Consider the following 22,494-nt stretch of genomic DNA (forward strand, 5'->3'; position numbering starts at 1 on the left):
TGATCGAACAAGACATTATTGAACCGGTGGAACATTCGAAACAATGGGCCAGTCCCGTAGTGATTGTGCCCAAACCAAAGGGTGACATAAGACTATGTGTTGACATGAGAATGGCCAATAAAGCTATAATTAGAGAACGACACCCTATACCAACGGTGGAGGAAATACTTCAAGAACTAACTACCAGCAAGGTATTCTCAAAAATTGATCTGAAATGGGGCTATCATCAATTAGAGCTGGATCCAGGTTCCCGAGATGTAACTACATTTGTGACTCACTGTGGATTGTATTGTTACAAGAGACTATCATTTGGAATTAATGCAGCTTCGGAGATCTACCAGTATGAAATCCATCGGGTGATTCAAGGCATTCCTGGAGTTGCCAACATTTCTGACGATATCATAGTCCATGCACCAACGAAGGAAGAGCATGACAAACGGTTGAGGCATGTACTATCTAGGCTACAGGAGGCAGGCCTTACCGTGAATGGAAACAAGTGCCAGTTCGGTGTGTCAGAAATGGACTTCATGGGACACAGACTTACACGGAAAGGACTAAACCCTGCAGAGACCAAGGTGAAAGCTATTGCAGAAGCACGTGCACCTCAGAACGCAACAGAGGTGAGGAGTTTCCTAGGATTGGTCAATTTTTGTGCAAAGTTCATTCCTAATTTTGCTACAGTGGCAGAACCACTAAGGAAACTAACCAGGAAAGGTGTACCATTTCATTTTGGATCTGAGCAGAAGAAAGCGTTCACAGCGCTGAAGCAAAGCCTGACAGATGCAAAAACTCTTGGATATTACGATCCGGCGGCATCAACCAAAGTCATAGCGGATGCCAGCCCAGTTGGTTTAGGAGCCGTATTGGTCTAGATGCATGATGGAGAACCAAGAATCATTGCCTATGCCAGCAGATCGTTATCAGATGTGGAAAGAAGATACTCTCAGACAGAGAAAGAAGCACTCGGACTTGTATGGGCCTGTGAGAGGTTCCATGCATATTTATGCGGCATTGAATTTGAACTCATCACAGATCATAAGCCATTAGAGGTGATCTATGCACCTAGATCCAAACCATGTGCCAGAATAGAGAGATGGGTACTCAGACTACAACCCTACAAATATAAAGTAATCCACATGGCAGGGAAAGCAAACATTGCTGATCCGCTGTCCAGATTGGTGAAGGATGGTGGTCCACAATCCAAGTCAGAATTGGGAACAGAAACAGAGAGCTTTGCACACTTCGTAGCTATTCAGGCGACACCGAAAGCTGTGACTACGAAGGAGGTCGAGAGAGAATCCGAACGTGATCTAGAACTCATGGAAGTAAGAGAATGCATGCAGAGTGGACAATGGGACAAGTTTACTCACAAGGCTTACATTCCCATTAGAGACGAACTTTGTTGCATCGGACAGTGTGTATTAAGAGGTTGCAGATTGGTGATACCGCAAAGATTGAGACCGAAGATCGTATCCTTAGCGCATGAAGGATACCTATGCATTGTTGGTACCAAGCAAAACGTCAGGACCAAGGTATGGTGGCCAAGTTCTGATAAAGACGCTGCGAAATTTGTTAAAACTTGTCATGGATGTCAAATCACAAGTAGGAGTAATCCGCCAGAACCGATCCGGAGTACGCAACTTCCGACAGGACCACGGATCAACGTAGCTGTTGATTTTCTTGGACCTTTACCGACGGGTGAATCAATTATGGTAGTGATAGATTACTACAGCAGATACTATGAGTACGTGGTGTTGAAGTCCACAACCACTGAAAAAACAATACAAGCATTAGCAGAGATATTCGCAAGATATGGATTACCTGTTACATTATACTCTGACAATGGTCCACAATTCATTTCAGAGACATTTACAGATTACATGAGGACCACAGGTATCCACCATCATAAAGTAACTCCGAAATGGCCACAAGCCAACGGAGAAGTAGAGAGACAAAATCAGTCCATTGAAAAATGATTGAGAATTGCACACGCAGAAGGACAAAATTGGTGAGAAGCATTACTATCTTATGTGGCTGTCTATCGAGCAATGTCTCATGCAACCACTGGAAAAAGTCCTGCAGAAGCATTTTTTGGGAGAAAAATCCGCACAAAAATGCCAGAAATAAAGGAAATCCGAGACGACCAGGAGATGAGGGACCACGATGCTGAAAAGAAAGGTGCAGCAAAGCTGTACACAGATTCGAAACGTGGAGCCAAGTGCTCAGACATCATGCCAGGAGATAATGTTCTAGTGAGGCATGAAACTGGTGGTAAGCTAGACACACCTTACTACCATCAACCCTATACTGTCATATCCAGAAGTGGCAGTATGGTGACAGTCAAGTCTCCGACTGGAGTCCTGTATAAGAGAAATGTATCAAGTGTAAAAAGGTACCAGTCCAGAGATACATCTAGTGAAGAGGTTGAAAGGCCAATACGAGATGCTGAAACTGAGAGACCTGATGATGTTCCAGAGGCAGTTACCAGCACTCCTGATGAAGTGGCTAGAGTGCCAGAAACACCCGAAGCCGTGGCGAGCAGTATTGCCGACGATGAAAGTGAACAACCGAGAAGCGACGACAATATCGCAGGCAGGCCGAAACGAAACCGGAAAGTGCCCAAACGATACGAAGACTTTGTGCCATAATTTTAATAAGAACTTTGGGACAGTATTTTAATCTTATATCATAAAGTGCATGTATGAGTGCTGTAGGAAGTAAATTTTATGTAGTTGAGTTATAGTATTACCATTAGTTACGATGTTTGTAAGTTTCTGAGGGATATTGGTAAGTGAAGGTAAAGTTTGTTTCTGATTAAAGGAGGGATGTCATGATAATGAATATGTATGAGATATACCGGAAGTCACGTGGTATGAGAGAGAGATAAGAACACAAGCAGGAGAACAAAGGGAAACCGGAATATAAAAGCCACTGAGAAGTTTACCTGATAAAAGTTGTGTTTAATGTTTTATTAATTTCACATTTCGGGCCACAAATGTGACAGCCCCCCCCCCCCCACTGAACTTACATCCCATCTTCTGTAATTACTCCGCAACGGGGCTCTGTGATTGTTAAGGGGTTGCTGAAGGTGGGGAGAGGAGGTTGAGAATCACTGCTCTAGACCCAATTGTTACTGAAATATTTTGCTTGAGAGAAATTGTCGTTGGCGCATTTCCTTTGGAGTTCTGAAACCCTGCACATAACGAGTCAATGAGGGACGATTAAAAACAGTGGTTTTCAAACCTTTTTCTTCCCATTCCCTTACTAATCACAGAGCACTTATGGCGTAGGGATTACTTAAGGTGGAACGTGAGTTTACGGGGCAGTTTGAAAACCACTGCTTTAAAGCCATAAGAATTAGGAATATGATTTTTGTGACGAGCTCATTATTTGGCCTTCTGCAGTCAATACCCCGAAATCCAATGGAAATGACATTTGGCACCATCAGTCATCGATGTTGGAAAGAAAATCACCATTTTGCATGTTGTACGATATCCACACAGGAATTAGCCCCAGATATTCTTTCATCCATCCACGCTCTTATACATCGTTATTCCAGTCCTGTTACCACTGGGTGTCCATTGATCCTACCGTAGGCCCAGTAACATCTCCCCAGCCCTCCTTCGCTCTTTCACATGAATACTTCTCAGCATAATTATTCGCCCAGGGTGCTCTGTGATGCAATCAACACATTGATTGCAATGTTCATAACATCTTGCTTGCCCAACAACAATGCAACACCTTTTATTTCAAGAGAAAATTAAGTTTAACTTTTGCACTCATTAATTACATCTGTTCTTTCTTTCCATTGGACAAGATGATAAGCTGCTGAAAAAAGCACTTGCTGATAACGGTGAGACCCTGAATCGAAATGGAAAGGCTGGCCCGTATAAAGTGGAATTGCATTGACAGCCTTTCCCAACATCTCTTAAAATGTCACCTATTTTCGAACATGATATTCACGTTTCCTTTTCCACGTAACATGTCCAGTGTTTTTGTGTTTGTTTGTATGGATAGTGCACAATACACAGTATCATTTAATTATGTATGAATAATGACAATACAGCAAATATCGTTCCAGTCCACCCAACCACAAGACATAGGAGCAGAAATAGGCCATTCAGCCCATCGAGTCTGCCCCGCCACTTAATCCTGAGCTGATCCATTTCCCCACTCAGCCCCACTGCCCGGCCTTTGATGCCCCTGCTAATCAAGAACCTGCCTTTAATGCAACCAATGACCCGGCCTCCACATCTGCCTGTACCAACAAATTCCACAGATTCACTGCCCTCTGGCTGAATAAATCCCTCCGTGGCTCTGTTCTAAGCGGACGCCCTTCCATCCTGAAGTTGTGTCCTAGGAAACAACCTTTCTACGTCAACTCTGTCCATGCTTTACAACATTTGAAATATTTCACTGAGGTCCCCCTAATTCTCATAAATTCCATCGAGGACAGACCAAGAACTGTCAAACGCTCCTCATACGATAACCCTTTCATTCTCGGAATTGTCTTTGTTAACCTCCTCTGAGCCCTCCCCAACATCAGCACATCCTTTCTTAAATGAGGAACCCAAAACTGCTCCCAATTCTCCTCCTGAGGTCTCCCCAGGGCCTTATAAAGCCTCAACATCACATCTCTGCTCTTAGATTCTATTCCTCTTGAAATGAACGCCAGCACTGCATTCCCAACTGCAAGAAGAATTGCAAAGGGCAGGGGAGGCACAGTTAGCACCACGCTGTTACAGCGCCAGCGATCGGGGTTCGAATCCCGCGCTGTCTGTCTCCCTATCTCTCCGTAGGTTTCCCAGGGGGCTCCAATTTCCTCCAACTATTCAAAACGTACCGGCGGGTGGATGTTGCAGGTTAATTGGGTGTAAATTGGACGTCACGGGATCGTGGGCTGAATGGGCCTGTTACCGTGCTGCACATCTAAATTTAAAATTTAAATCTCGTGGAAAATTCTAACCAAAAAGGAGAATGTGGTAACCTATTTCAGGTTACTTTGAAATACCTCCAATTGACTTTCAGGCATTGTAAAGTTATTATATGTTTAATAGGCTGTTCACCTACCGCCTAGTCCCCTTCCCCCATCCAGTTCACCTACTGCCTCGTCCCCTTCCCCTGTCCACTTCACCTACCACCTAGTCCCCTTCCCTTATCCAGTTCACCTAATGCCTAGTCCACTTCCCCTGTCCAGATCACCTACCATCTAGTCCCCTTCCCCTGTCCAGTTCTCCTTCCCCCCTTCACCCACCCATCCCTCCTCCCCTCGATCACTGTTCTCCCTCCTCCACCTCCCACCTCCTGACTTTTGTGACCACCCCTCTTCCCCACCCCGTCCCCCACTCTCTTGCTTGGACGCCTGCCGACATTTTTCCACAACTTGTTGAAGGGCTCTATCCCGAAATGTCGGTTATGTAATTATACAGGCCACTGCTTGACCTGCTGAGTTTCCACAGCTTTGTGTTTTTACTGGCTGTTCAACATGAACCCAGCAGTATTTAGGGTGTAAAGTCCGAGTTGCAAATAAATTCACTGAGCGCAGATCTGGTTCGCAATTAGAAAGCTTGCAGTGGAGATGTCAATTTTCACCGTCAATTTAAAACTTGGTAACATCTCACCTCTCCCTCACTATGAACATCCACTCTCTCCACACCTCACCCTCACCATGAATATCCAATCCCACCACAACTCGGCTTCACCATGAATATCCAGTCTCTCCAAATCACACCCACATGACTGCTACGGATTACGTATGCAGCTCCCCGCATATACTGACAACTGTGTTTCTTTCCCCCACCCCACCCCCACTTTAGACGCGCTGAAGGAGAAAAATGCAGGTAAGGGAAATTGAGTTGCTTTTCATGCCACATCGTAACGAGTGCACGATATTGAAGACGTTGAGAACCGGAATATAAGCCACAGATATTTTTCTACGTTAGTGACAGTACCATCCCAAAGAAAATGCTTATTTTAGAGCAGAATATCTCGCCAAATCGGATTATCCTGCTACTTTGCATATTTTGACTTCACAATGTCCAATAATGACCTGCAAAAGTAAAACACTGATCATTCTCCCACATTTAGAAGTGTACAATCTCTTAACATACAGAACTCCTTGTTTGGATAAAATTCCAAGACATCCAGAGGTTCCACAGAATCGTCTTGCGGGTCAGTGGTTTGGGCAGCTCTTTACTTATTCTTCACATCTCAAATCTTTCCTTTTCAAACTTTTCATCAAGTTTAACATTAATAAACACAAGAATGGTACCGAGAGATGGAGATTGCATTAACAACAGTCAACATGTACCAACACAGTCATCGAGCAACGTGTGTATGGCCCAGTCTCCCAACCTCTTACAGGCCAAACGTAAAAAGGAATCATATTTGATGTGGAAAAAACAAAACAGAAAACAGATGCCGGGCGACCGTGTTTCCACGGTTAAACAATTATTTCGTGGTTAAATTCCGCTCCTCTCGCTTACGAAAGAAAAAAAGCATATTGGAAAGGATCAACTTACATCAGATGAAAGTGTTGAATAAATGGTCCCCATGTTTCTTCAAAGGGTCAGCAGTACCACTTCTGACTTTTCGTTTTCTAAATTTAAACATAGTTTTCCCGAACTACAGCATGTTTAAATTTAGAACAAAAATTAGGTGGTCAACTGTTAAATCTTAAATGGGGAAAAAAATAGAAAAACATGTCTCCTCTTATTTGAATACCCAAGAGATACAAGATTTATTGTCAGAGCACGCACACAGCATCACATATAACCCTGAGATGCTTTTCCTGCGGGCCAGGCAAAATTACTACTTATTGGTCCTGCAAAAAAACTGTACACAATGTACACACGTAAATAAAGAATTGTATACAGATAATGAATGTAGACAAACTGATTCTGCAATTCAGAGAGAATAAAAAATCAATCAAATGCAAATGTAAGAGGCCTTAAATGAGCCCCTGATTGAGTTTGTCATTGAGGAGTCTGATGGTGGAGGGGGGGGGCAGCTGTTCCTGAACCTGATGGTGTGAGTTTTAAATTGAGACGTACAGCACGTACATAACTGGCCCTTCCGGCCCACGAACCTGTGCTGTCCAATTTACACCCAATTAACCTACAACCCCTGATATGTTTTGAAGAGTGGGAGGAAACTGGAATCCCCGGGGGGAACGTATGAACTCCTTACAGCCAGCGCAGGATTCGAACCCCGTCCCGATCGCTGGTGCTGTAACAGCGTTGCACTAACCTCTACACCAGCCCAGACCTCTTTCCTGATGGCAGCAGCGGGAACAGGGCGTGTGCTGTGGGGTGTGGATCGTCGATGATCGCTGCTGCTCTCCGATGGCAGGGTTCCCCGTAGATGTTCTCGATGGTGGGGAGGATTTTGCCAGTGATGTTCAGGGCTGTGTCAGCTCAGGAGGTATTGGTGCCCCTGTACCAGACCATAATGCAGCCAGTCAACACACTTTCCACCACATATGTGTAGAAATTTGCCAGGCTTTCCAATATCATGACAACCTTCCACAAACTCCTGAGAAAGTAAAGGCGCTGACATCATTTCTTCATTAACCCTTTAGTGTGTTGGGTCCAGGAAAGATTCTCTGAGATAATGACTCCCAAGAACTTAAATTTCCTCACCCTCTCCACCTCTGATCCCCCAATGATCACTGGATCGTCCACCTCTGCCTTTTCTTTCCTGAAGTCAACAAGCAGCTCCTTGGTTTTGGTGACACTAAGTGCGAGGTTGTTGTTGGTGCACTGTTGAGCCAGGTTTTCAGTCCCCCTCTTGTGCGCTGACTCGTTGCCCCTTTTTATACAACCCACCACCATGAATTTGTAGATGATGTTTTTGCTGTACCGAGCCACACAGTCGTAGGTGAGTCGAGCAGGGGGCTAAGAACCCAGCCCTGTGATTCTCTGGTACTGATGGAAGTTGTGGAGGAGATGTTCTTACCAGACCTCACTGGTTGTGGTCCGGAGGTGAGGAAATCCAGGATCCAATTACGCAGTGGGTGTTAACGCCCAGGACTTGCCGATCAGTTTTGAGGGGTTGTTGGTGTTAAATGCTGATCTGCGGTCGATAAAGAGCATACTGATGTATGCATCTTTGCTGCCCAGGCGTTCCACTGCTTGTATGTATTGTACATAAAGGTACCATTTATTGTGCATATAACAGGCGCCCGGTCCCCGTGCACACCGAACGTGCTTCTCATTCTGTGGTGAACGGCAATTCACCTCTCTCCAAATTGTTTCTAGATTTAGAACAACTTATCGCCGAGAGCAGTGAGTACCTGAATGATCGAAGTCACACGAATGAATATTCAAATGAGCGCATATTTCGATTTGTTTACAGCTGTTGGCTGTGTTTTGATATTGTGCCCAAGAATTATGATTTAGTGGACTGTAGAAAGAATAGTCAGAAGAAACAGAAAGGAGAAGTATTTTTCTTTCAATAATTCACCATCGTTACTAACGGGTGAACACTTTCCAACAACCGGCCGTGTTTTTAAAAGAAAACACCATCGAACACCAGCAAAAGGTACCAAAGGATCCAAGATTATTTTTACTTGGAAGGATATAAAATTGAAATTGGACAAATACCAAGAAAAATGTTTAAGTATTGCAATATCAACTGCAAAGAAATGTATCGCGACATCATGAATGGTATAATGAGATGCAAACTTTTTGGAAAAAAAATCACACGTCATTTAATTAACCGAGTTGAAAATGTTTATAGTGTTTGGAAACCTATGGATTTTACGGATAATTTTCCATCCACCTCTTCTATCTTATCCACTCCTCTTAATTAGTGATTTATAATAGCGATTAATGATTGTCGATGCTAATATTATTGTATATTAAATGGTGGGTGTTTTTTCCCTTTTCTTTTGGGGGGGGGCTGGGGTGAAAAAAATATTTAAAAATAAAATGAGCACTAGCAAAATAATGGAAGTTATTCACCAGGAGAATCGACGATGTCGAATACCTGTGAAATCCTTGAGTTAATTTCGGGATTGGAGACTCGATTTTATCTAATAAAAATGAGACAATTTAACTTTAGACGTGGGTACACTAGCACAAAAATAGATCGTACTAATTAGAAACCTCATCCCAGAACAAAAGGTTCAAATCCTGTTCCCAATCATTCTTAATTTTAACTCGATCCTTAAATCAAGCAAATTATTGTACAGTAGAGATAATAAACCCTTACGAGAAAGTTGTAAATCAAAGAGTTGTATCAAGAATATTTGCCTGGGGAATTCGTGGGAAGTCTGGTTTTTATTCAGATCTAAGGTAATAGTGGTGAAGCTTCTTTGGGTTCACAAGTTCTCTAGTTTATGTGGGCCATTCGGTTCACCTTGTCTGGGCAAAACGAGACACCAGTTTCAAATAATCTAATGGACTGGAATTTTCTCCCCTCTCCCCTGCGGATTTATGCGCCGGTGTGGATGCCACCTTTGGCACCTCCCCGCTAGTGAGGCCCAGTCTGTGTGGGGGGCATCACCTGCGAATCTAATTTAAACTCTCTGTCTGAAATCTCGGCCCACTGCTTTTGGCTTCTCACTCTGTATCTGGAAGCAAATCACAAACTTTTGTAGGCGCTGTGGTTGACGTAATAACATACCGAGCTGGAAAAGTTCAGCAGGTCCAAAAATGTCCTATATATAGCAAAGGTAAAGGTGCAGAACCGATGTCACTTCTCTGTAACCCTCTTTATACACTTCTATCGGGGGAGGTGGGGGGGTCATCAGCTTCTTATACTTCAGAGAAAAAATACATACTTCTCCGCGGTAAAATAAAGCAGATGCATCTTACTTAGACATGCATCATGTCTAGATTCTGGGGGTTAATTCCTTCTGTGCTGGTTGAGACGTCTGTGCCCACTCTCGTGGGCCGATTCGCAGTGTTGGTGACAGGACTGTGCAAGTTCATTTCTGATTCAACACAAATGGCTTCATTCATTGATTCTTTTATTCATTCATTCATTTCTTCATTCACTCATTCATTCGTTTATTCATTCCATTTCGCGAATATTAAGGGAACCGTTCTGTTTATGTCCAGAACGAAATGAAAGATTGATTAATTCCTTTCCAGCGAACTAATTGAGTTGATTAGGACCCGAGGAAATGAAACATTGAGTCGATATTTGTCTTCCTTACAGTGAAGCAGATGTTGGCGAAAGACATAGGTAATTTTGACCAAATATCTGTAAGTGCGTTTCACAGAAATCGTCATGAACGTTGGAAGATTGGAGCTCTCGCCCGTAAACAGAAAAAGCTGAATATTGATTATAACCAGGGTTGGGTAAAAGATAGGATTCTGAGAATCCCATAGAACCAGCCCCCCCCCCCCCCCCCCCCCACACACACGCACACTCCCGCTCGCCCCCTGCGAACAACGTCTCTTGTATTCCCCCCCCCCCCGCACCTGGATGAGGGTCTCCAGCCTGAAAGGCCGGTTCTGGACCTTCCCCTCTGTGGCATGAAGGCGCTGCCTGACCTGCTGCGTTTCTCCAACGTCTGTGTGTGACTTCACTTAATCAGGATTGGAATTAGTTAAGGAAAATGTGTCCTGTCAAATGCATGGACTTAGGCTGAAAAACATTATTTAGTATAACCAGAAGCATTGGGGTGATTAGCTATTTAGCAAAGTACTCGGGACTCTGTGCGTGTCCCCACCGCTCAATAGAAATTCTTTCTTGTTTTTCTCAATTACTGTCCAAGAAACCCTCCCCCACCTCCCCACCCCTCGATGTCCACACGTTTTGCTGCCTTATTGCATGTGTAAGGGGCGAGGGAGGTAGTTCTGTCCACCCCATGGCCGAGGATTGGTGTCACGTTGCATGTGTAAGGGTTGGGGGAGGTGAGGGAGGCAGTTCTGTCCACGCTATGGCCGGGGATTGGTGCCCCGTTGCCTGTGTAAGGGTTGGAGCAGCTGGGGAACGAAGTTCTGTCCACACCATGGCCGAGGATTGAAATGTCGACACTTTATCATAGGTTGTGGAGAGAATGGTCTAACTCTCAGTGATATTGTGTTTCACAAGAGATCGAAGTTCTGAAGTTGAAGGTTTCCAGCGGAGGTAAGACATTAATGGAACTATGATCGGGGAAAGGTTCATCAGCTCATGTTCCCTGCACTCGGTCCCGCCCCGAACATTCAGCGAGGGCTTTATCGCTCCATATCGTCGCTGCTCTGCCCTGGGCCACAGAAAATCTATTTCGTCTCCCTCTGGAGTTGACCATCCGATGGATTTCTGACCCATTACCTGAATATCAGACCCATTATTTGTTGTTAAATTTTAAATCTTGTATTTGTGATTTATTGCAATTTGGCGCCTGTAACTGCCGACAAACAGCACGTTTCACCAGGCGCGTCCTGACCACGACCCTGATTCGGATCTATTTCCTCAGGGCTGAAGAATCACCCGCTGAATTAAAACAGCCCGAGTTACTGCTCCAGTATTGCAACTTCATTCTCAAAATGTACGGAGACTCCGCCGTTGAGGAGTGGCCCGACGGTGGTGAATAAATGACCCGACGCCGCTGAATAAGTGACCCCACGGTGGTGAATAAGTGACCTGACGGTAGTGAATAAGTTTCCTGACGGTGGTTAATAAATGACCCGACAGTGGTGAATAAATGACCTGACGTTGGTGAATAAATTACAGATCAGCGTGTTACATTTCCAGTGAATTTCCCGACCCAGGGCCGAGGACACGGGGAATATGAAATGTAAAATTATACAGACGTTGTCTCCATGAATCCTCGGGGAATATAAAGACGAATTGAATTCCAGGTAAAACACAGGATTCTGTTGACACCTTGGTTAAGTGAAAAATGCTGGAGAAACTCAGTAGGTCGGTCCTGGATCTTCCCCTTTGCTTCATAAAGGCCCTGTTTGACCTGCTGAGTTTCTCCAGCATCAGTGTGTGTTTCTCATAAATCGAACTCCAAGTCGGATTGAGGATGAAAATGCACATTTTCTACATTTTTTCCCTTCCACCTTATTGGAAGAACGACGCGCGATCAATTCCACAAAGACTGAAAGTGGCCGAGACTGAAGGCTTTTATTAGCGAGGGGCGGGAAGCGTCTCTGTCTTGGGTCGCTCACACTGGCCCGGACTCGAACTGCGGGGGTGGGGGGGAGCTTGTGGCGCGACAATCATGATGGGGGGGGGGGGGGCGAGGAGTCACGAGTCGGCCAGTGGGAGCAGGGTCAACCAGGGAAGGTCGCGACATTTACAGATGGCGAATTCGTGCGATGGTGGTTGTCGGGCGCTACCAGTTGCCTCAATAATACCGGAGACAAAGACTGAGGGGAACGATAGGCTTTATTATACAAGAGCCTGCTGGCCCGGGTCAAGGGAAAATGGGGAGAGGGAGAGGGGACTCGACCGTTATGGCCTGGGTCACATGGGGGAGACCAGGGAGGAGTCAAGGAAAGGATGTCACCAGGAGGGCGGGCCAGCCAGTACACACACCCATATCACCACAGTGGTCTCACCATGAGGAAGACTGAAACGTGTTCTGGGGCGAGCTTTCGTGCAAGATGGTTCTCGCCTATTTAACGACAGCATCGGAAGAAACATCGAGGCTGTTGCTATTTCCGAGAGGTGGTGACAATAACATTAATAATCGCTAGTTGCTCTGCTCTTCCTGGTGATGTTCGTAAATTGCTACCACCGTCTGAGAAGTGGGATTAGGGCACGCGGCGGAGCCCCAGGGTGGGAGAGTGAACTGGGTGATCAGGGTGGGAGGTCCAGGGTGGGAGACTGTGCTGGGTGATCAAGGTGGGAGGAACAAACTGGGTGATCAGGGCTGGAAGTCCAGTGGGAGAGTGAACTAGGTAATCAAGGTGGGAGAAACAGGATGGGAGAGTGAACTGAGTGATCAGGATGGGAGGAACAGGGTTGAAGAGTGAACTTGGTGAACAGGGTGGGAGAGTGAAATGGGTGATTAGGGTGGGAGCTCCAGGGTGGAAGAGTGAACTGGGTGATCAAGGTGGGAGTAACAGGGTGGGAGAGTGAACTGGGTGATCAAGCTGGGAGGAAAAGGGTGGGAGAGTGCCTTGTGGACTTTTGGACCGACCTTCAAATTAAGTAACTTTAAAAATATATATATTAAATTAACCTCTTTAAATGATAGCCCTGAATTAACGTTAAGTTGCTTTGGAAGGCCCACTTGGAAAGCAGTGGACTGACGATCAGAGAATGCAGGTTTCCTTTGGGAAAGGCCGTAAATCTAGGCGATTGGACTCACAACAGGACTGTCTTTCTTATCGTGTTTCATGTTTGCTGACTTTGGGAAGTTCATTTGATTGCACTCTCCCCACATTTCCCTATCAGTGCCACCGTGGTTAAAACTCCAACTTGCCTTTGTTTACTGTTCATTGTTTTCTATTTTAATTCCATCCCAATTATTTCACAGATGGCAGATCCGACTCAGGTGAGATGCAAGAAGGTGGATGCACGTAAAACAAAACTTTATAAAAGTTCCATTTATTTATTGTCACTGTTACTTTAGTAGGGCCCGGTCAAACTGTCGTGTAAAATGGGGTTCACTGGGCAATTTACCCGGTCAGTGCCTCAGTTATGTGGCACTTAAAAAGGGTCCGACCCAGTCAACCCTGTCAGAATCCATCCAGGTTCAAGCACCCAGCCTCTTACATTAATCCCTTCATTGTAATCCGCATATTATACAAGCGCATATATATAATGTGAAAAATTATGTTATTTTTTATATGGAATATAGATATGTTTTAAAGGAGATAAATTGTGGCAGGTTTTATAGTGTTGGTCACATACAAACACTTCAAAACAGATCTCATTTAAAATGCCTGAGCTCTGCTTTTGCAAAGATTTTGAAGGATGTCATTAAAGACTTCTCAAGTAGGGATTAATCGGGCATGCTGTGGAGAAACGGATTATTGTTTTTGGAAAAGGACTCGGAAGGTGAGGTCTGGTGCTGCAATCTGCCTGAATGTAGTTTGCTGTTCTAAGAAGGTCGTGTGGTTTTGCAAGCAGAGAGAGTCAAACTGGTATTTCTCTGAGAGAGAGAGAGAGAGAGAGAGAGAGAGAGAGAGAGAGAGAGAGAGAGAGAGAGAGAGAGAGAGAGAGAGAGAGAGAGATAGAGAGAGAGAGAGAGAGAGAGAGAGAAAATTCAGTTCAATGGTTCAGCAGCTTCAGCTGGGACTGGAACAGGACAAGCTTGCAAGCTTGTGGGAAAAAAAACCAGGTTGTGAGTTCTTAGTTCAGCCTGTTCAAAGCCCTTCTGGTCCATATAATGTTTCACTTGAAATAAGGGAAACAGAAAAGGAATTCTGTGGTGACCTGAAAGAAAGATGTTATCATCTGGAGAATCCTGAGGGGGCAAGTTTCTTCAGCAAGACATTGATGTGGCTGATCGGAAGGAATCAGTTTGTGTGAAACGAGCAACAAATCTCTCTCTGGAAAACGACAAGAACCTTCATGAATGGTAACTATTCAGCTTTCAAGCACCAAAGCCTGGTGAACTTCATAAAGGTTATATTTTGTGCCCAGTATAAGAATTGACTGATAGCGGTGAACTTGGAGGAGTGAGAAGTGAGCTTGGACAGTGAACCAAAGAACTTTTCTGAATTTACACACACACATTACAGACATGTGCGCTTAGAATTAGAAGGGGGTTGAGTTAAGTTAATAGTAATAAGTTAGAGTTTGATTCTATTTTCATGTTTAAAGATAATTAAAAGCAACGTTTGTTTAAGTAGCCATTTGTCTTGGTGAATATCTATTGCTGCTGGGTTTTGGGGTCCTCTGGGACCATAACAATGATATCTGATGGATATGTGGATAGTTCTATTGCATGGTTTGCAATATCCAAGGCACAGGTAAGTTAACATCACACATCAATGTTTCTACTGAACGCATTTCAAAAGGGCCATGATATAAATATGAAATTTATTCGGTTAAAGAATGAGAAGTCATCTTCACCAATGATTTATTAAGCTGGAAATATTGGCACGAAAATTGTAGACCATATTTATTTACAATTAAAATTTGTCATCTCTTGATTGATAGGAGAAAGGGGAGTGGAGAGTGACTCCAGAAAAGAAGGTGCGTGTGAGTGACGGACAAGTAGGGGTGGCGGTGAAGAGGAAAGGAGGGCTGGGGTCAGGGAGATGTGGAAAAATAAGAGGTAAGTTGGTTGAAAGAATCAAGTGGGGGGGGGGTTGTTTCTGGGAATTGGAGAAGTCGATGTTGATGCGCTCTGGTTGGAGACGACTAAGGCATGTCTAAAAGAGAGTGCATTACTGACCTTAACCACGGGATCAATTTCTACATGCAGCTCATTCATGTCATAATTTATTACAGTCAAAACAGAACTCGGAGATAAAGACAGAGGTACTCACAATCCACATTCCAAAATGCCCAATGCTGGCTTCACTAGAACCAGAGAAACATAGAACGCTGCGGCTCTGAAACAGGCCCTTTGGCCCATCTAGTCTGTGCCAAATTATTATTCTGCCTCGGCCCACTGACCTGTGCCCAGTCCATAGCCCTCCACACCTCTCCCATCCATGTACTTTCCCCAAATTGTTTTAAATGTTAAAATTGAGTCCGCATTCACCACTTCAGATCGTCCCACACCCCCATTGCTCTCTGTGTGAAATATTTCCCCCTAAACGATTCCCCTTTCACCCTTAACCCATGTCCTCTCGTTTGTATCTCACCCACCCTCAGTGGAAAAAGTCGACCTACATTTACTGTCTATCCCCCTCATAATTTCTTATACCTCTATCGAATCTCCCCCCTCCATTCTTTGCCAGGGAATAAAGTCCTAACCTGTTTAACCTTTCCCTGTAACTCAGTTCCTGAAATTTGGGCAACATCCTAGTAAATCTTCTCTGCCCTCTTTCTATCTTATTGATATCTTTCCTGTAGTTCGGTGACCAAAATTGCACACAATCCTCCAGATTTGGCCTCACCAATGTCTAATACAACTTTATAGCATCACAACTCCTGGACTCAATACTTGGATTTATAAAGACCAAGATGCCAAAAACTCTCTTTCCAACCCCGTCCACCTGTGACGACATTTTCAGAGAATAATGTCTCTGTATTCCCAGATCCACGCTCCACAGTGCCCGACCATTCACCGTGTATGTCCTTTCTTGGTTTGTCCTTCCAAAATGTAATTTTCCCGCATTAAATTCCATTTTTACAGCTGGTCCAGATCCCTCTGCAAGCTTTGAAAATCTACCTTGCCGTCCACAACCCCTCCAGACCTCCATGTTTTCTTTGATCTCATCAATCCCACAAGGACCAAACTAATGGGACGCTGAATACAAATATTGCTTAAGTTCCCGTCCAAATCAGCGAGCAAAGTTGATTTTGAGAATTACATAAACGCACAAGAAACGGGACCAGGATTGCCTGCGGCCTTTCAGCCTGCTTGTCCAGTCAATAACATCGTGGCTAATCAGGCTGTTGACGGCTCCATCTGTCCACCTGTTCTACTAACCTTCACGTCCTCGATTCCACTCCTGTCTGAGAGAAGCAGTTGCTCCTTTTTACGTCTTCAATCTGCTCCCATGAATCTTCAGAGTCACCATTTGGAGATTCATGATCAAGAACTCCCAGGCACCTCCACACAATGTGTTGCAGTTCAGTTCCCTGGGATGGCTTCCATAAGTCCTGGGGGTGTATTGACCTCTTGAACCCACTACTCTGCTCAGAGCCAACTTGTTAGCGTTGGGGATTGTACTGAACTTCTCACCTCCCATCGATCTTTGGCACGTTATCCACATCTTCCACTCTGAAGACTGATACAAACTCGTTGTTTAGGGTCCAATCTCCCCTCCCCTCAAGGGGAAGAGCCTATTCATATCCATCCCCCTCATAGCTCAACTTCGTCTACCTTAAGGCAGACAGAGAAGTCGCCTCCTGGTCCAGCGCCCCTCACAGAAATGAGGCCCGAGCCAGGAGCAAGCGTGCAAGCCCTGGTTTACAAGACCAGGGCTCTTACCACCGAGCTATCTGAGCCTCTGCACACCACATCGCTTGTCCCATCAGGACATCAGAACTTTGCTTGTTTCGTTACGTGTCCGGATCCAAGATCGCCTGCTCCCTGGTAGGTTTCTTAATCTGCTAACTCAGATCTGAGGATGTCACTACTTTACCACACGTGCTAAACTGCGGCTGATGATGAAACTGAAGGTGCCATTAATGTATTTGTATAATTGTGAACGAAGTTTGCTGATAAATTATTCTGCTATTAAATAGAGACGTTAAAGTACCCCAACTGAGAAACGAAACTAACCCTTCTTTCTGTTTCAGAAATCGAAAAGCTGAGAGCTAGCCTGAAAGACACAGGTGTTTTCGCTAATCAGCGATTCCTACTAGTTCAATCATTTTCGTTTTATTCCAAGTGTCAAAGGTGGAAAATGCTGTTAAATGGCAGATCTTGGGGGATCAATCATTTGTGGAGTGTGTATGCGCCCGTGACTTGGCGTGCTAAAGTGATAACGCGTATAAATGATAAGGGGTCATCTGTGAGGAGTTTCTACGCTCTCCCTGTCTGTGGATCTTCCCCGGTGGGGGGTGGGTGTGGTTCCGGTTTCCTCCTAATGTTCAAACACCTACCCCCGGGGGGTGGGGGGGGGGGGGATTAATTGGATGTAATTGGGCGGCACGGGCTCGTGGGCCGGAAGAGCCTGTATGTCTAGATATTTTTTAAAATAACGTCTAAATAGAGGGTACACTACGGGAGAGACTTTAATCTCATAATTTCCCTAAGGCCAGGCACAGACATTGAGCGAACGTAGACAAGCATTAGGTTATCGGGGATATTCCTTGATATTAAGTCAGATCAACCAAAATTTCTATATATGGATCACATTTTCTGTCATATTTTGACGAATGAATGAAGCTGAAGAGAAATAGAATGTTCTTTACGCTGGAATATATTTATGAGGCCCAGAAAACTTCCCTTCGCTTCAGTTAAGAGTTACAATCACACCGAGATTCGTCTCTGGCATATTTAAGTCTTGCTTCATCGTTCCCTCGCTGTGTACGACTAATGGGCACCAGCCTGACGCCCACTGTATGAATTATATTGGAGGTTCTTCACTATTTCCGATTAATTTTCCATATTCCGCCGGAATTCTATCCACCGTAAACACAAAGTTGTCATCGTGTTTGAAATAGTTGGACCTGGAATGTGGCTTGTGTCTCCCTTTTGGCAAATGTTACCGTTATTTCCTTTCCACACAAACGCCGCAAAGACCACATGGATGCTCGCTGTACAAACGGTCAGCTTCCAGTTCCCCGTTTTCCTTTCAGTGTAGATCCCACCGCGCAGTGTTCGTGGTTTTAGCCGCCGAATTGTGCCAGTGACATGCCGCCAAAATCTCCCCTCTGGGATTGATCATTGCAACATCAGGATTAATCGAGCAGGATTGGCCAGTCTATAGTTTGGCAACAGATCTTCTCACGCCGACACGACAACCAACTTCGGCAATGTGCTGAACGTCCTGCGTCCCTCCCGATTCATTCTTTCTTCGCAATGAACACTTTGCTTTTCTTCGGCTCTTCCTGGCCTGCACCGTCACCACCCAGAAATCTCTCACACATTCACACACATACACACATACACACACACACACACACACACACTCTCTCTCTCTCTCTCTCTCTCATTCACACACTCACACACACACTCACACTCACACACTCTCATTCACACACTCACACACTCTCATTCACACACGCACACACACACACATTCTCACACACACACTCACACACACACTCACATTCACACACGCTCTCACACACACACATTCTCACTCACACATACACATTCACATACACACTCACACTCACACACTCTCATTCACACACTCACACACATTCTCATTCACACACTCTCTCACACACTCACACACTCTCATTCACACACGCACACACACACATTCTCACACACACACTCACACACACACTCACATTCACACACGCTCTCACACACACACATTCTCACTCACACATACACATTCACATACACACTCACACTCACACACATTCACACTCACACACACACTCTCACACACTCACACACACACACACACTCAAACACACACACACTAACACTCAAACACACTCCCTCACACATGCGTACGGGCAATCCCACACATACTTGACACAAGTTTGCATTCAGGCTTGTTAGTTTACTTAGACGTGTGCTTAAGTTCACGTGTTTTACACGTGTACTGTGTGTGTGTGCATTCCTGCGCTTGTGCATGTGTTTGTGCCCCACGTGCGCATGTGCTCTGCATTGTTGACTGTGTAACAAGTATATGATGCTTCACCTTAAAGTCAAAAAGTGTGGTTCGAGAACACAATGCGATTATAGTGGGCAGCTACCAATTCGTGCCTGTAAGTTTGATTTCAGAACAGTAAAATCAGACCAATGTCCCTAGACAGGGGAAGTCATATCCTATGCTGATTACTCTTGCTTCATCTGAATAACTAATGACAAAATACTTCAAACGTACTTTTATTTTCTAAAACAGAGAAAAAAATTGGTGATAATTACAGAGGTAGGAATTGAAGAAGATTTTCAGAGTTCTGATTTATTGTCAGAGAACACACACGACATCGCGTACAGCACTGAGATTCCTTTTCCCGCGGGCCAGGTAGAAATACCACTTATTGGTCGTGGGGGAAAAAACTGTACACAATGTACACGCGTAAACATAGAAAGAAATGTAAACAAATTGTGCAATACAGAGAGAGAGAAAAAAATCAATAATGTGGAGTTAGAGTCGATAAACGAGTCCCTGATTGAGTTTGTCATTGAGGAATCTGAGGGCGGAGGGGGAGCAGCTGTTTCTGAACCTGGCAGGATGAGTCTTGTGGCACCGAGACCACTTTCCTGATGGCAGCAGCGAGAACAGTATTGTGGATCCTTGATGATCGCTGCTGCTCTCAGACGGCAGCGTCTCAGTGGTGGGGAGGGCTTTGCCTGTGATGTGCCCACTACCTTTTGCAGCGGGTAACGCTCGGGGGTATTGGTGTCCCCGTATCAGACCGTGATGCAGCCGGTCAACGCACTCCAAAATAAGGATAACTACCTGCATGATGTTTGTGCCTTCCGCCATTATGGAAACATAACGACGAAGCTCTGTTCCTGACAGGAAAGACAAACAAAATCACCTCCATCCATCGCCTTTGCATGAATTGGTACGTTTAACACCAACATCAAGCAAAGGTCAGGCGGGCACACAGCAATCGGTAGAGGAGATGGCTGCACACGTGCCAGCAAGTGAAGGTCTTGCTGCAGATTCAAGGCGCCAATCGACTTATTTTTCCCAATGGCCACACGTCAGGTTTTACGATCAGCACTTCCTGCTGCGGCAGAACACAGTGGCTCACACAAAACTGAAAAAATCTGGAATTGTGAGCACTTAAAATACGAGGTGAAAACCATAGATGACAGCTCTGCCTCCTGCAACGGGAGAAATTTTTCAAACAGCAGAAACTACACCCCCCCCCCCCCGTAGTTCGAACCACCACAATTTATAGTGTATATTTGCCCATTCTAATGGAGTACCTTGCTTTCCAATAGATAAACTGTATCAAAGTTATAAAGGTAGATTCCATTGTGTTTTATGTTGTTATTTACGCATAACATGTTTAACGAAGAGAAGCAATGGAAGTGCTTTCAGGAGGGGGACCGGACCTGAAGGTTGTAGTGAGCCAGTTTGCTTCTGCACTGTGATGTCTTTGTGAGGAAGATTCCCTCGTCCTTTATTTTAATTTTCTAGTTAGCGAGGAGCTCCGTGGTTTTCGGCCAGCAATTGTGAAGACCTTCAATCCCGTCCAGAATGTCAGACTAGTTTTCAAGTGGTTTGAGAGCGCCTCCGTGGCGTTCACTTGACCCAGCGGCGCTGAACTTCGAGGTGGTAGATAGGATAGGCTTTGCCTGGCGCGGAAGAAGCCTCAGTGAGATGGATCATTGGCAAATCCGCGCCCACAGGGCACACAGGGAATGAAATGAACGCGAGAGTTGAGCATATAACATTTCGTTGGTCATAAATATTACGGCCGCATTTCCTGAAACCACACGTATCTGTAAACAGACGAGCATTCAATCTTATATAATGTGACCACCCCCCACCCCCATATGGGAGACAGGCAACAAGTATGGACAATAACTGATGTCTTCATTATGAGATCCTTTGAAATCACAAAGAAAAATATTACAATACCTTTGTTGTTAAGATCTGGCACTGAGTACAGGAGTTGGGATATTATGTTTAAGACATTGGTGAGGCCAAATTTAGAGGATTGTGTGAAGTTCTGGTCACCAAATTACAGGAAGGATATCAATGAGATCAAAGAGTGGAGAGATTTACTAGGATGTTGTCAGGTCTTCAGGAGTTGAGTTACAGGGAAAGATTAAACAGGTTAGGACTTGATTCCTTGGAGCGTGGAAGAATGAGGGGAGATTTGATCGAAGTTTACAAGGTATGGACAGACAGGATCCGAGTCAGCTTTTTCCACGTAGATTGGGGCGATCAATACGAGAGGTCATAATTTTAAACTGAAGGGGAGAGGTTCAGGGGGAAGATTAGGGAAAGATCTTCACTCGGAGGGTGAGAGAATAAGCTGCCATTAGATGTGGTGAATTCATGAGTACACGTGTGAACGACCATAATGTAAAAAGAGACATTGATATCTGAGCTTCGTGTGTGTGTGTGAGTGTGTGTGAGAGTGTGTGTGAGTGTGAATGTGAGTGTGTGTGTGTGTGTGTGTGTGTGTGTGAGTGTGTGTGTATGTGTGTGAGTGTGTGTGAGTGTAAGTGCCTGTGTGTGTGAATGTGTGTGGGTGACTGTGTGAGTATGTGTCTGTGAGTGTGAGTGTGTGTGATTGAGTATGGGTGAGTGTGTGTGAGTTGTGCTTAAATTCAGGTCTGTCTGTATAGTGAATGTGTACAACCAGCTAAAATTCCTTTTTCACTTTATCATTCAGAATTCAAAATTCTTCTTCAAGATACCAGTAAGCAGTTAAGAATATTTTGAAGTTGCCCGCATTAATCGACCCTGGCCCGTAGCATGTGTGGGTCCCTCACCCCCCAAGTCGCCAACAGCTCATCACCTTCAGCAGCGCAGCCCCTCGCTGGTCTTCCTCGGGGGGAGGGGGTCGTCTCCCCTGCTTCTCCTTTTGTCCCCGTTACCGGTGCCCTGCGCCGGTCCTCGGCTCCACCCGCCCCCCCCCCCCCCACCATGCCCTGGAGTCTGCAACCCTCGAGGCCGTTGTTGAACACGGGCACCGCAATCTTGGGCCCAGACCCTAGGGTCAAAAATAAAACACCCCCGGCTCCTTTAAACAGGCCGTCCGGATCCGGCGGCAGTAGAATGTTTCGGCAGGGCACCGAGTCTCCACTTCCCCCTCCCAGGTCCTCACCGGAGGCAGCGCTGCTATTATTTTAAGTCTAGAGAGACACGAGCA

At 45.1% G+C, this 22,494-nt stretch overlaps 1 protein-coding gene across 1 annotated transcript in view; it reads left to right on the top strand.

Moving 5' to 3' along the window:
- LOC138752985 (myosin-2 heavy chain-like) overlaps positions 1-22,494 on the top strand; it is an 89,302-nt gene that overhangs the window by 59,637 nt on the left and 7,171 nt on the right. The window contains exons 42-53 of the mRNA XM_069915583.1: positions 3,818-3,853; positions 5,817-5,840; positions 8,259-8,285; positions 10,165-10,191; positions 11,047-11,082; positions 13,430-13,447; positions 15,061-15,096; positions 15,355-15,384; positions 17,320-17,355; positions 19,554-19,580; positions 20,609-20,632; positions 22,015-22,041. Of these exons, the coding sequence (XP_069771684.1) occupies positions 3,818-3,853; positions 5,817-5,840; positions 8,259-8,285; positions 10,165-10,191; positions 11,047-11,082; positions 13,430-13,447; positions 15,061-15,096; positions 15,355-15,384; positions 17,320-17,355; positions 19,554-19,580; positions 20,609-20,632; positions 22,015-22,041 (348 nt within the window). The remainder of the gene's footprint in view (positions 1-3,817; positions 3,854-5,816; positions 5,841-8,258; positions 8,286-10,164; positions 10,192-11,046; positions 11,083-13,429; positions 13,448-15,060; positions 15,097-15,354; positions 15,385-17,319; positions 17,356-19,553; positions 19,581-20,608; positions 20,633-22,014; positions 22,042-22,494) is intronic.

This window comes from Narcine bancroftii, chromosome 2 (genome assembly GCF_036971445.1).
Source record: "Narcine bancroftii isolate sNarBan1 chromosome 2, sNarBan1.hap1, whole genome shotgun sequence".
In the NCBI taxonomy this organism is placed as follows: Eukaryota; Metazoa; Chordata; class Chondrichthyes; order Torpediniformes; family Narcinidae; genus Narcine; species Narcine bancroftii.